The 13,894-nt window shown below is 47.2% G+C and overlaps 1 protein-coding gene and 1 long non-coding RNA gene across 51 annotated transcripts in view; one reads left to right on the top strand and one right to left on the bottom strand.

Annotated features, from left to right (window-relative positions):
- Positions 1-272: 272 nt before the first annotated feature.
- Positions 273-1,939, bottom strand: LOC145547397 (uncharacterized). Its single transcript, XR_014083806.1, has 2 exons — positions 1,289-1,939; positions 273-553 (listed from the first exon to the last, which is right to left on the bottom strand). It is a non-coding gene; the product is annotated as an uncharacterized LOC145547397 (long non-coding RNA).
- Positions 1,048-13,894, top strand: part of MAP4K4 (mitogen-activated protein kinase kinase kinase kinase 4) — a 151,394-nt gene continuing 138,547 nt past the window's right edge. For all 50 annotated transcript variants that reach the window (XM_081596886.1, XM_081596912.1, XM_081596913.1 and 47 more), the window contains exons 1-2: positions 1,048-1,380; positions 1,723-1,788. In XM_081596886.1, the coding sequence (XP_081453012.1) occupies positions 1,324-1,380; positions 1,723-1,788 (123 nt within the window). In that variant the 5' untranslated portion in view covers positions 1,048-1,323. The remainder of the gene's footprint in view (positions 1,381-1,722; positions 1,789-13,894) is intronic.

Here is a 13,894-nt window from a genome sequence, read left to right as displayed (position 1 = left end):
TGGTGAAGCCCAATCACAAACGGCCTTGGAGTTTCATCCTGTGAGGCCCTAGCTCTCAAACTTCCCATCACAGCAACTCAGCGTCGCCTGTACACAGAATGAGGCTTCTCAGGCCTCCCCCACACTTGGTGGGTCAAACTCTGGAGGTGGGGTCGGCAATCAGCGCTTTTGCAATCCCTCTCGGTGATTCTTGGACCCTCAGGTTTGAGAACCTGCTGTGAGGGAATATGGAGCCATTAGGGTGTTTAGCCAGTGGAGTGACAGTGATACAATGACTGTTTGCAGACCATTTATTCACGTTAAACAGGATGAAACTGTCTAACTGCTGACCGGCTTCCAAAGTTGCCGGACGAAGCCTGTCCATGGCTCCTCAGCGATCTCTAGGCACAGAACTTGGGTCAAGACTTCTGGTCCACGCCTCGTCCACAGTGAGGAACTCGGCACCAGGCAGTGAAAGCAGCGGTTCGGATTCAGTTTCCGCCCAAAGTCTCGGGACCCGTCGGCCGAGTGATGCGCGGCGAATCCCCAGCTACAACCAGGTCATCGGTTCAGCCTGGAAAAGAAGAGAAAGGACCAGAGAAGCCGGCAGGGAAACCGGAAACGAGGGTCTTCAGGGGCCAGAATCGGCGGTGGGGGATGCGATGGGAAGAGAGTGGGGTGGGGGCCCGGGAGGAGCCTCCCGCTTGGGGACCCCAGCGGGGCGGGGCGCGGCGAGGGCGGGGGTCGGCCCGCCTCTCCGCCCGAGGCAGGGAGGTGGGGGGTCCGGGCCGGCTTCCCTTTGTCACGGGTGCGCCCCCCTCCAGTCCCGCGCGCGGTGGCCGTCTGGGCCCCACCCCTGCTGGATACCCGCGCGGCTCCCCGCGCCCCCCGCCCTGCCGCCTCCGGGCGCGAGAGCGCTTCCGCCCGCTTTTCCTGCCAGAGGAGGAAAGGGGGAGCTGTTCGCTCTCCTCCGAGTACGATTTCGGTGTCCCGTGTCTCCTCCTCCCGCGCCGCCGCCGCCCCCGCCCCCCGCTCATCTTTGTCTGGCGGCCTCGCGCTCCGGGCTCCACACTCGGCGGCGCCGCGGCCCCTGCTCCGGGCCGCTAGTGCAGGCGCGCGCGGGGCGCGGGGCCGGGGCCTGAGGCGCGGGCGACGCCCGGGGGCCTGCCGGCCGCCCCGGCCATGGAGTGAGCGCCGCCGCCGCCGCCGCCGCCCGCCCGCGCTCGCCCCGCCCGCCGCCCCCGGCCTCGCCCGCGGGCCCGCGCCGCCCGCCGGGCCTCCGACGCCCAGAAACGCGCCGGAGACCTACTGATCGTGGCCGATCCGCGGAGGCAGAAAGGGAAGATGGCGAACGATTCCCCTGCCAAAAGTCTGGTGGACATCGACCTGTCCTCCCTGCGGGTGAGTGGCGGCCCGGGAACACCCGGACGCGGGGCGCGCGGGGACTCGGGGCCGCGCCCTGGCCGCCCGAGCGCTCGGGCGCCGCCGCGGGAAGAACCGCGGGCACGGCGGCCCCTTTGTCTGCCCGCGTCGACGGGTGCGGGGGCCCCCGGGGCGCGACCCTTCGCCGGCGCCGGCGCCGCCCGGGACCGCCGGCCCTCGGATCGTGGCCCTTGAGCTCTGGCGACCCCACCGCGCGAAGCCCACCGCTGGGGTCGCCGCCCTTTCTCTCCGGCTGCCCTGCTTCTTTATTCATTGTTGTGCTGCTTTCCGACGCTCACCCCTCCCCTCCTTTTCCTCCAGGATCCGGCGGGGATTTTCGAGCTGGTGGAAGTGGTGGGAAATGGCACCTACGGACAAGTCTATAAGGTCGGTGCGGGCGCCTCCTTTGTTTCCCGAGGACGGGTTGAAACTTCTGGTCCGGGGGCGCCGGGGGATGGACACGCCGCCGCCCGGAGGCCACGCCGCGCGGCTGAAGTTGGGAGAGGGGGCTCGCCTCGCCGTCCCGCTGTTTTTTAGCAGAGTTTATATTCACACTGGCCTGAAAAGACCTCATTTCCTGGCTCTCAGATAAGGAAATAACGCTCCACTCTCAGGCATGCACTTCCATAAAATGGGAAAGAGTTTTTTTTTTTTTTTGCATCAGACAGCCTGCATTTCCCCCCCCCCCCCCCGTTTTTCCCAGATCTGGCCTTCGGATTTGGTGTATTCATTAAAATTCAGAATAGGCAGGCCTCGCCTGTGATTATCCCAAAGCACTGCCTTGGCCTCCTTGAGAATTGTCTTCGTGTTTCCTCGTTTGAATGCTCGCCGGGAGTCCAGGGAGCGGAGTTTGCTGATACCTGGTTCTGCTTTATCACCAGCATATGTTCTACCCATGGGCGCATATTTTGGGGAACAGGGGAGGGCTGTGTGTTTGGGTAGCAGGAGCAGGAAGAATTACAGGGTGAGGGTTATACAGTCTGAATTCCAGGAATAACCTGTTTGACAGGTGTGTAATTGAAACAGAAATGAGACAGAGCTCAGGAGTGTCGAGGGTGCCCAGATTTCACACCTACCCCAGGTCTTTCTCTCTCTTTTTTTTAACATGCGCTCCCCCCAAACCCCCAATCCCTTGAAACTAACAAATTCGGAGACTCTGAGTCTGCCCTGAGTAACAGACACCTGATGAGACTGAGCGTGTTGCTGTTGTGTTCAGTGCACATTGTGGAGATTACCAAGAGCTCTGGCTGATGGAGGCATGGGCCTTAAATGTTTGAAACAGAATGTGAAATTCTCCGTGTTCTGATTTGTTTCTTGTTACTGAAGGCTCTCTCCAAGTTATCTGCACCGTACCGGGGGTGTTCCATAGCTGTTCCCTGTTTTCTAGTTGGATTGGGATAGGAAAAAAAAAATCTTATGAAGCAGGCCTTTGTGGTTCGCTGTGAAGAATTGTCATTGTCTGGTGAAAAGTGGAGGAGGGGGGTGTTGGAAGCTGACTGTAGACATTTTCTTCGGCCAAATTAAGTGTGGATCCCATTGTCCCTTTTTCTGCTCTGTGAATAGGGTTTATCTAGCCACAGCCCCAACTTTCCCCCGATACCGACCATGTACTGGCCTGTGGTCTGAACTGGACTGAGTCCGTCTTTTTAGGTGATCTCAAGTGAATCAGCATGTGTTCTGTTGGTTAACAGTTGGGGCCAGGGCCAGGTTTTTGAATTTGAAAGAGAGCCCTGTTAAATTCAGCCTGCCGGGCTCAACTGAATTTGGAAGCTTTCGGAAAATTTTGGAAACGGTCATGTTGCAACTCCCTGAGTGGTCTGCTAACTGGTTCCAAGACTGTTCTCCCCAGCCTCAGTGTTTGTTTAAACACCGGTTGATTTTTCCTAACCGAGTATTTCTGGCCAGGTCCGAGTGGTGACCGTCCTCGTCCAAGTGAGTTAGCCAGGGTTTGTTTTTGACCTGGTTACACTGAAGTTGGATCGCTTGGGTCTTCAAGGGTCAGCACGAATGTGAAGGTTGGTGGAAGTCGACCAGGAGCTGTTTTTGTTTTTAACCTGTAAGAGAAAAAGAGAGTGAACCAGCAATGTGTCCTCATGGGTTTAGGAGCTGGGGGTTCTTAACGGGAGCAGCTGGGGCAGGTTCACTCCCAAGGTTTCCCCTGCTCCTTCCCTCTGGTTCCATACTCTCTCCCCGCAAGCTTTTAGGATCCATTTGCTAAGCACCAGGTTTGGGAAGCCGTTGGGATCCGGGCAGTAACAGGTTCTCTGGCTCTCTCCTAACAAAGTCAGTACAATTGAGAAGAAATTCTCAAATCATGCAAAGCCAAGGAAACTATAGGAAATCTGTGCAACAATGGCCTCCAGTCTGAAGCAAGAGCACTGGAGCTTTTGCTTGCCCGCAGTTGTTTTATTATTACAGAGAATTTGAAACAGACACTGGAGAGGGAGAGGAAGAGGAGAGCACCGGCTTAACAGTGACCAGCACATGACTAATCTGGTTTTCTCTGCTGTCCTTCCTCCCACCTCCATTATCTTCACATAAAACTCAGATGCCATTTCCCCATAAATACTTCGGTTGGTGCTTTTTTCTTTTTTAGGTAGTCTCCATGCTGTTCTCACACTGAAAAAATGAATTCCTTCCTAGCAGATGTTCAGTTTTTCTTTTTTTTTAAAGTGAAGTCTAGTTGCTTCTCAATGTTACGTTTCAGGTGTAGAGAAAAATGGTTCAGTTATATGTATATATGTATGTATGTAAATATTCTTTTCCAGATTCTTTTCCCTCGTAGATTATTACAGAATATTGAGTTACCTGTGCTATATACTAGGTCCTCGTTAGCTATCTATTTTATATATAGTAGTGGGTATATGTTAATCCCAAACTCCTAATTTTTCCCCCATCCCTGCTTTGGTAACTATAAGTTTGTTTCAGATGTTCAGCGCTAAATTTTTCTGATCATCTCATATGTTTTCTTGCTTTCATGATAAAGTCTTTCATATTTTTGAACTGACCCTGGGAAATTGAGTCTTAGGTGGAGAGAGCAGAAACCGCCAACATCTCCATTTTTTTTCTTTGTTGTAATTTCTAGAACCATTTTCATCATGCCTAGAAGTGTGTTTAGGGTTTCTGTTGGCATGATTTGTATACAGTGGTTTTGTGATTAGATTATTGACACTCTAGCATTTGTTTACTCTTCCTGAACATCCGTCAGTGTGCTTAGTGTCAGTTTGGAAATTAAAAGAACACTTGTAGGTGAAACACCTGTAAGCTGAGCAATCTGTAGTCCTAGTTTATTTCATTCTTATATTTTCTGTTTTTTATTTTTTTCTGTGAACTTTTTTAGTGATTAGTGGTTGCTTATTTTTAGAAGATTGTGTTTACATGAAGTGAATGAGTTGAGAGAGAGAGTTTGCTGAGTTTTGATATGTTCTATGAAAATGGCTTTCTTGGGGCGAGTTTAGAATTTTCTCCATTCTTGACTAAAATGGGATGATTGAACAGTACGTAACTTTATTTTTAATAAAGGATGTGAGACATAGGCTGTGTTCTATTTAGAGAAACTTAGTTTTTGCTTTAGGTTTTTGAGTGATCGTAGAGAAGGATACTCAAATTAAAAAGTGAAAAACATTGTGAATTACTGTTTGCAGGGTTTCATTAGGAGTACCATACATTTATAAAAGAAGTGTCTGTAGAATGTTCCTGTGCGTGTCGAGTAGTGAATGTAGTAGATGTAGTGAATTATTGTCATCAAAAGGGGGCAATGATAATGGGAAGAATGCAAACCAGGATTGATAGATCGAAGTTAATTTTTGTGTCATTGGAGTTTATTTTTAAATTTGGCCGGTTTTGTTTCTTTTCTTGGGGTAGCTACTCTTATTTTGCTTTTTGTGAGCATTCAGTGGCCAGTGGTCCAGAATGTCTTGGCTAAAGACAGGAAAATCCTGCACCCGAGAGGCCTGGGGCTGGGGGTGGGGTGAGGGGGTGGTTAGGGAGCTGAGAATCCAGCAGCCCCCTTGCCTGGAGTCAGGGCTTCCTCACTGGAGGGACGGTTGGAGCATCTTGACTTTGACCCTGTCCTTCTGGGCTGGAGGCCTTGAAGGTTGAGGAGGAGGCTCCTCCGGCCCGAAGATGGTGAGTAGAGTTAATCTGAGAGGTGGCTACCTGTTAGGCGCTGTGCAAATGCCATCCCCCTCTTTTACTGAAAGTGGGGTAGGAGTGGCTGAAGGTTACCCTCTGGGAGTGGCAGGAGGGCTAGGGGGTGGTGGGCATCTGGAGGAGAGTTTATTCCTGTTGGTGTTGAGGACGCCCCTCGTTCCTTGACATCAAGGATCCATTGGAAGTTTGGGGGTCTCTGAGAGTAGGAGGCTTGCTCAGGTGAGGTGGAGAAGAAGGTGAGATGGTTGGCCTGAGTCAGCGGTCCAGGAGAGAGGAGGGGAAGGCCAGGCCTGGGCAGGGCAGGGCAGGGCAGCAGAGAGAAGAGTGTTGTAATGAGTATTTGGGCTTCCTTCCTTGATCAATTCACTCCCTGTCTGCAAGCTTTGGTGTGGTCCTGTACATGGGTCCACTGTTTGCCCGCTGGATGAGGAGCCTTGGGAATTGCTTTCCATTGCTCAGCAATAAAAGTGCCATGTAAATGTGTAGCTTTAAAAAATCATCAGTGTAACATTTTGGAGCAGGCACTTAAACTTTTGTGTGTGTGGGGGTTCCTGCAAATGTTACCTTGTCAGGGTAGTGACTCTTGCTCTTAATTAGAGGTAAAGACATTCACTGGGGCACAATGAACTTTGTAGAACTGCATGTTTTCCTTAAGAGGAGGGTTGATCTGCCTGTGAGTGGCATGTACAGACTTGTTCAGAGACACGAGTTCCTTCCTGCTGGAAAGATTCCGGGCCTGAGTTTAAGGGAGGCGGAGAGGACACACAGAGGCGAGTGGCTCTCTTAGAAAAAAATTATCAACCCAAACTTCCAAAACTGTTTTGAAATGAAACTAAATCAGGAATGTCAAAAGCCTTGCAGAAAAGTTAACCATCAGATAACACCCTGCTGATGGTAGTTTTTTTTAACTCCTTGTTGCTTGAAACTTTGTAATACAGTGTTTATTTCTGTAGCTTGCAGACTTGTCTCTGCCTTCCCCCCGCCAATCATCTCAGATATATGTCTGTTTCTGTGTATTGACGTTATCCAAAAATATTATCCGGGGGCCCTTTTGGTACAGAGTGTGTGTTCATAGATTTTTGTGGACTCACCCTGGAAAAGCTAAGATGATTTTTGGAAAAATAGATCCTACTTTGGAAGTAATGAATCTGTGAGCAGGTGTGCTAAACCAAGGAATAATCTAAGGCCTTTCATCCCCAGGGAACAAAAAATACTATAAACTAAAATGCATTTTAACCTAGAGGTGGGTGCTTTGACATATGCGTTTCATATATGGTCTTTTATTTTGTTTCTTTTCTTTCTTAGTAAATATATACTTTCATCTTGTTATGAATAGCAGCTTGAGCCAAGACATAAATCCAGAATTGGTTAAGAAAAGGGCAAACAATGCAAGTTTGCAAGCCGAAAGGTTGCCTGCCCTCAGAGCTGCCGGGCGTTTTCTGTCTCTCAGCTGCGCTAACTTTAGGATGCCTGTGCTTTTCATCATTAGTAACAGTCTTTCAGTTGTGTCTGTTCTGATGATTTACATTGGCAGGCAGCAGTGCATACAAATTATCTCGCAAGTGCGCGGCTTGCAGACCCAGGTGGCCCTGGTACCAAACAGGACTGTTGCAGCACTGGAAGCTTCACTCTCTATCTTATAAAGGAAAATGTACAAAAGTGCAGACCAAGAATTCATGGTATTGGAATCAAGAACTTAATCTACAGTGGGTTCTCAAAATCGAACACTGCCTGTTTAGAACTTTTTGTGATGATTTTAAGGGTCGAAACAATTTTAGGTTATCACCTGTTTGAAAATCAGGGTTTTAAAAACTTTGTTTCTCCCACAAGTAGCTAGATATATAGCTAGTGGATTGCAGGTCATCTTAAAAGTACTTGCAAGTAATTGCTGTAAACATTTAGTATAAACAGATTTTTTGTGAATTCAGGTTGGTTTTAATACTGCTCTGAATTATCAGTGTTAACATACTAAAAAGCTGTGTTGAACGTTTAATTTGGGACCTGATTTTCATCGGAACGTGATTATCAGGGGATAGAGATTCCCAAGTACTTTTAGAAGATTCTATTTACAGTTATTAATATTTTGGGCTTATAATATGATAACATGAGAATTGAATCAGGATACATTTGTCGGTCACAACTGAACAACAACGTTTTTCCGACTTAGGGAGGGATGGTGAGGAAGAGAATGGAGACCAGGGCAATGTTAATATCACTGGTGACCAGCGTGGCAGCTGAACGGTCTCAGGTTTTTATGATACTCTGTTAGGAGGCTGGCTCAGTAATAAACGTCAGCTGGCATCGTTCACAAGCAAAGTGAGCGATGTTGGCAAGCGCTGAGTCGTGCGGCACTGTTTTCTGTAAGAATTTCCAAAGGAAGGACCAAATGATAAGTTTTAGAACTTCTCAAGTTTTAAAAACTGGGATCTTAGAAACTGACACCTGTGTAGCATCATGAGGAACTTAGAGCTAATTTTGGCAGACAAGTTAACCATATGGGGCTGGTGTCCTGCCTCTCAGGGTACTCACTGCCCTGCAGCCCGAGCTGAGCCCTGCCTGCATTGTCAGTGTCCATGCAGCGGTGCAGGCAGCGTGTTTACCCTCCAGGAGCACAGGGAAGACGGGGTGGATACAGTGTGCCAGACGTGTAACATCCTGAGACGGCTCTGTCTCCCCAGGCCCTGCACCCAGACACAGCCCATGCACCCAACCCCAGCTTTCCAGCCTCCATGGGGCTTCTCTGGACCATAAAATACAGTACCAACTAGACAAGGAAAGAGACAGAAAATCAGATACAGAAAATACTATCCTGAACCTTTTTTTTTTTAATTTAGTTTATTGGAGTATAGTTGATTCTACATTGTGTTAATTTCTGCTGTATAGCAGAGTGATTCGGTTATATATATATATAAAATACACATTCTTTTTCATATTATATGCACATTCTTTTCCATTATGGCTTGTTATAGCATATTTAATATAGTTCCCCATGCTACATAAGGTACTACTGTTTAAGGTCCTACAAAGATAAACAGTATCGAAACTTAGAGTTGTCCTATTCCAAGATGCTTTTAGTTGATCCATCTGAAATTGACTGCCATATTTTTAAATTATGTGCTTGCATGGCTTTTTCTTGGTTTATTAGTTTTGTACCCTTACTGACTTGTAGAGATGGTGGTTATGGTTTTTGAACTACTGTTGTGGTCTTTTGTGAAGAATTAGCTGTTATTAGATGACCTGCCCGCCTCCCTTAAATGAGTATATCATAATTTGGGGTTAAAATGATAATTGCATTATACTGCTTATCTCTGAGCCAAGTAGTCTAATAGGGTTTGTTTTCTGTTTGAAACACTTGAAAAGTTACATCAAATGCCTACCAGAGTTAAGCTTTTGTCAACAGTTTTTTTTTTAACACTTAAGTACGACAAATGACTTATTGTTTCAGATAACTTATTTTTTGTTGTTCAGTTGTTGTGTCCAGCTCTTTGCAACCCCATGGACTGCAGCATGCCAGGCTTCTCTGTCCTTCACTGTCTCATGGAGTTTGCTCAGATTCATCTCTGTTGAGTTGGTGATGCCATCCAACCATCTCATCCTCTGACGCCCACTTCTCCTTTGGCCCTCAAGCTTTCCCAGCATCAGGGTCTTTTCCAGTGAGTCAGCTCTCCACATGAGGTGGCCAGGGTATCGGAGTTTCAGCTTCTGTCCTTCCAGCAAATATTCAGGATTGATTTCCTTTAGGATTGACTGGTTTGATCTCTTTGCAGTCCAAGGGAGTCTCAAGAGTCTTCTCCAGCACCGCAATTCGAAAGCATCCACTTTTCGGTGCTCAGCCTTCTTTGTGGTCCAACTCTCGCATCTGTACATGACTACTGGAAAAACCATAGCTTTGATGATATGGACCTTTGTTGGCAAAGTGATGTCTCTGCTTTTTAATACGCCGTCTAGATTTGTCGTAGCTTTCCTTCCAAGGAGCCTATAGACTCACTTTTTTCTCCCTGGAGGGGAGCTGGCCAAGTATATGTGCCCCCACCTTGGTGTGTCATAGCTCTGGTCCTGGACCATCTATTTCCTGGATACTGCAGTCTTTTTTTTTTTTTTTTTTTGGTTTACTGCCTTAACTTTCCTGAAGCACATCCTCCAGGTGCAAAAGTTTTGTCTTTGGATGGCTGAAAATGTTTGCATTCTACCTTTGCATGGGATTTATATATTAGCTGATGGAAAATATTGTTGGCTGGAAATCCATTTTTCTCTTGGAGTTTTGAAGACACTGCTCTTCTATTTGCATGTGACCTGTTCTAACTTCTTTGGGAAAGCTTTTAGGATATTCTCTTTATTCCTGATGTTCTTAGGTTTTGTGATTGTCGTGTGTTGTCATTCACTGTTCCAAGAGCTTGGTTAATTCTTTTCATTAGGAGCTGCCCTTTTCTTCTGGGAAATTTTTCTTTTTTCCCCCTCCAAATTCCCAGCCTTCTCTTTCTGAAAGTCCTATTAGTCACCTCTTTGATTTATTTTCTTATCTTTTCCTCTATTGTGTAGTTTTCAGTCTTTTTTGTCCTACTATTATGAAATGCCTTTGACTTTCCATTTCAATGTTTCTATTGAATTTTAAGCCTTGTCATATTTTTAATTTATGAGAAGCCCTTTTTCACAGTTTTTTTTTTTTTTGTAAATTGCATCTATTCTTTCTTGGATTTATTTCTTATCTCTCTGAGGGTATTGAGTGTAGATATTTTTGGCTGGTTGGTTTTCTTGAGCTCCTGTATTATTTTCCCTTTTCTTCCAGATTTCATTTTTCTTATTTGTTTGTTTGGGTCTCTATATATCAGTGTGTGTGTGTTCTTTTTCAGATTCTTTTCCCTTTTTGGTTATTATAAAGTATTGAGTGTTGTTTCTTGTGCTATATAGTAGGTGCTTGTTGGTTATCTGTTTTATGTGTAGTAATGTGTATGTGTTCATCCCAACCTCATAAGTTATCGCCGTTGCTCCACACCAGCCTCCTGGAGACAGAGAAGTTTGTTCAACAGGTTTGTTTCTTTAACCAGCTTTGTTGAGGTATCTTTTATGTATTCTGGAATTCACCCGCCTCAAGCCTGCATTTCGAGCATCTTTGGTAAACATACTGAGTGGCATGACTGTTACAAGTCAGTGTTCAGCACGACCCTTGCCCCAGCAAGGTCCCCCCTCCTCTTTCACAGTGAACCCCCCTGTTCCATCCCAGGGCCCCAGACAACTGCTCACCTATTTTCTGTCTATAATTTGCCTTTTTTGAACATCGTGTATAAATAAAACCATGCCACATGTGGTCTCTGGTGTGTGATTCCTTTCACTTTGCATAGTGTTTCAAGGTTTGTCCATGCCGCTGAGCGTGGTGGTTTGTCCCTCTGTATGGCTGGATGGCATCCAGGGTGTGGACAGGCTGTGTTTTGTCCACCAGTTTGCCAGCTGATGGACATCGCGGTTGTTCCTAGATTTTGGCTGTTGGGAGGAGTGCCTTCTGCAGGTGTCTGAGCCTGGCATCTGAGACGCTTTCCGAAGAGCTGCACCTGGGAGCCTTACCTAGAAGGAGAAAAGAGAGGGGGCGTTGGTCTGCCTGGGTCTCCCCCTTTGTCGTCAGCATAACTCATCACCTCCTGGTTCTGATGACCCAGCCCCTTCCCTTGAAACCATTACCTTTCCCGCCCTCCGTGTTAGTCATCACTGTAAGTTTAGGTCATTCCTAAACATGAAAAGTTTCTTATCACTGTAAAGACAAACTGTGAGGTCAGTGGTATCAGGAACTAGACCAACCCAGTTCTTCCTTCTCACATTTGTTGGGGGATTCCCTTGTCCAGAGCCAGCCATTTGCCATGTGATGCCGAAGACTGGAGTTTTCCTTTATCTCAGACAGAAACCATTGACTCACCAGGATTTTAAAAAACATAAGAACATCTATTATCCTTGGTCAGAAGGGTGTATGTGACGTTAAAGAAATGATTTGTTGCATTATATGGGGGAATACAGGACTTGGCAGGTGGCTCAGTGATAAAGAATCTGCCTGCCAGTGCAGAACATGCAGGAGTCACGGATTCAATCCCTGGGTCAGGAAGATCCCCTGGAGGAGGAAATGGCAACCCACTCCAGTATTTCCAGTATTCTTGCCTGGAAAATCCCATGGACAGAGGAGCCTGGTGGGCTATGGTTCATGGGCTTGTGAAGACTTGGACATGATTAAGCACGTGCGTGTGCACACACACACACGGGGTGGGGGGAATACAGTTATTTATTTGGTTTTCCTCAAGTGTACCTTGTAGGGTATTTTTTCATCTTTCATTCTAAAAAACTCTTATGATATCTTTTATTAGAGACTTGAACGCATTCAGGTCAAATCCAAATTTAATACTAGGATACTTTTGGAAAATTCTTATACTTAGAGCTTTCATTCTTACCTGCTTATGATATTGACAGTCCAGAGATGGTTGCAAAGAGTCAGACATGACTGAACACACACATATGACACTAACAGAATACTGTTAATAGGGACTTCCCTGGTGGTCCACTGGTTAAGATTCCATGCTTCCACCATAGGGGCGAGGATTCAAACCCTGGTCCTGGAACTAAGATCCTGCATGCTGCGTGGTGTGGCCAAGAAAAGAAAAGAGAAAACTGTCGACAGTTGGAACCCATGCCGCATCAGTAACTCTGGGACCCTCTGTGTAACTGCGGGGTAGTTTGCTGACTATTCAATTGGGAGATCTCAGATCAGAGACTGAGTGTTACCCGGGTCAGGTCTGTGCACCCAAGGGACATAGGAATTATTGGAACCCCGAGTCAGGCAGTGAGGATGGCCTGGGGTTGAGGATGTGCACTCAGGTGGTGCAGGCTTTTCTGGCTGTATTCATTCACCTGCGGGGGACCGCCTGCTGTTTTAGGGCCTTTCCTGTTTGAACTTGGCGAGTGAGAATACCTCAGTTTTCTCTCTGTGTGTCTCCTTCTCCTAATTCCCAGAAAAGACTTGTAGATGTTCAGCTCTTTATTCTTTACTGACTTGGGGGCTTGGCATCTGTCTTGTGTGTTGCTGTTTGTGAGAGATCTGAGCCTGCTTTGCTAGCAGCAGTCCTTTCACTCGTCTCTTAGTTTATTGCTGGTTGTGGACATGGTGTGCCAGGCACCATGCCGGGCTCCTTCCTGGTTTTGTTCAGTTGCTCAGTTGTGTCTGACTCTTTGCGACCCTGTGGACTACAGCACTCCAGGCTTTCCTGTCCTTCTTTGTCTCCTGGAGTTTGCTCAAACTCATGTCCGTTGAGTTGGTGATGACATCCAACCTTCTCCTCTTCTGTTGCCCCCTTCTCCTCTGGCCTTCAACCTTTCCCAGCATCAGGGTCTTTTCTAATGAGTTGGCTCTTCACATCAGGTGGCCAAAATACAGCATCTGTCCTTCCAATGAATATTCAGGGTTGATTTCCTTTAGGACTGACTAGTGTGATCTCCTTGCAGTCCAAGGGACTCTCAAGAGTCTTCTCCAACACCACGGTTCAAGAGCATCAATTCTTTGGTGCTCAGCCTTCTTTATGGTCCGAGTCTATATGGACTTTCTTGGTGGCAGTGAACAAGAGAAGTGATCAGTGCACCATCGGACAGCAGGTAGCCCTCAGTTTGAGGCAGGTGATGTGGCCGGTGGGAAAGTGGGGGGAGCCGTGGGAGTCTATAACTAGGCTAGATCTGATAGAATAGATGTGACTACAGTGAAGCTTTATGATTTAAATTCGGTCTCTGGCTGAGGCAGAGATGGGTGAGGAGCCTTGGAGCTGATGACTCATCATCCTGGTTAATGGAATAGAGATAAGAGAGGTGTTTTCCATTGCTTATGGTAATTGCCAGCCCCTCTCAGTTTTCCCCAGAGCATGTGTCTCTTTTGAGGCCTTGCCTCCTCTGTGTGCTGCTCTTGTGGTGTCTGGACAGCTCTCCGTGGAGCCCTCCTCAGCACCCTCTGGAGAGTAGGTTGGGGAGGGTGTGCTTGTCAGACCTTGGGGTGTCCTGTGAGCAACCTGCGGTGCTCATATTTGGGGGTGAGCAACATCTGTCATTTTTGTCGCCTCACTCCTCTCAGTTATTTCCACTTTTGTTTCCCTCGTTACTGCTTGACGCTCCTTAGCAGTGCTGGCTCCATTACCACTGCTTTTATACTTTTACACTTGCTTTCGGACGTCCTGGGCTTGAAATAAAGATACTGTACTGTGTGTAGTGCTGTACAGTAAAGTACACAAGAGCACAACCACTTGTCCAGGATGCACACACGTGATACTTTTTACCAGACACGTGAACTAACTTACGTGATTGGACACGTGAACACACATTGGTA

This window comes from Giraffa tippelskirchi, chromosome 4 (genome assembly GCF_054371585.1).
Source record: "Giraffa tippelskirchi isolate mGirTip1 chromosome 4, T2T-mGirTip1v1.2.pri, whole genome shotgun sequence".
Taxonomy (NCBI): domain Eukaryota; kingdom Metazoa; phylum Chordata; class Mammalia; order Artiodactyla; family Giraffidae; genus Giraffa; species Giraffa tippelskirchi.
Note: the sequence above shows the minus strand (reverse complement) of the source record. Positions and strands in the feature narration are given on the sequence as shown.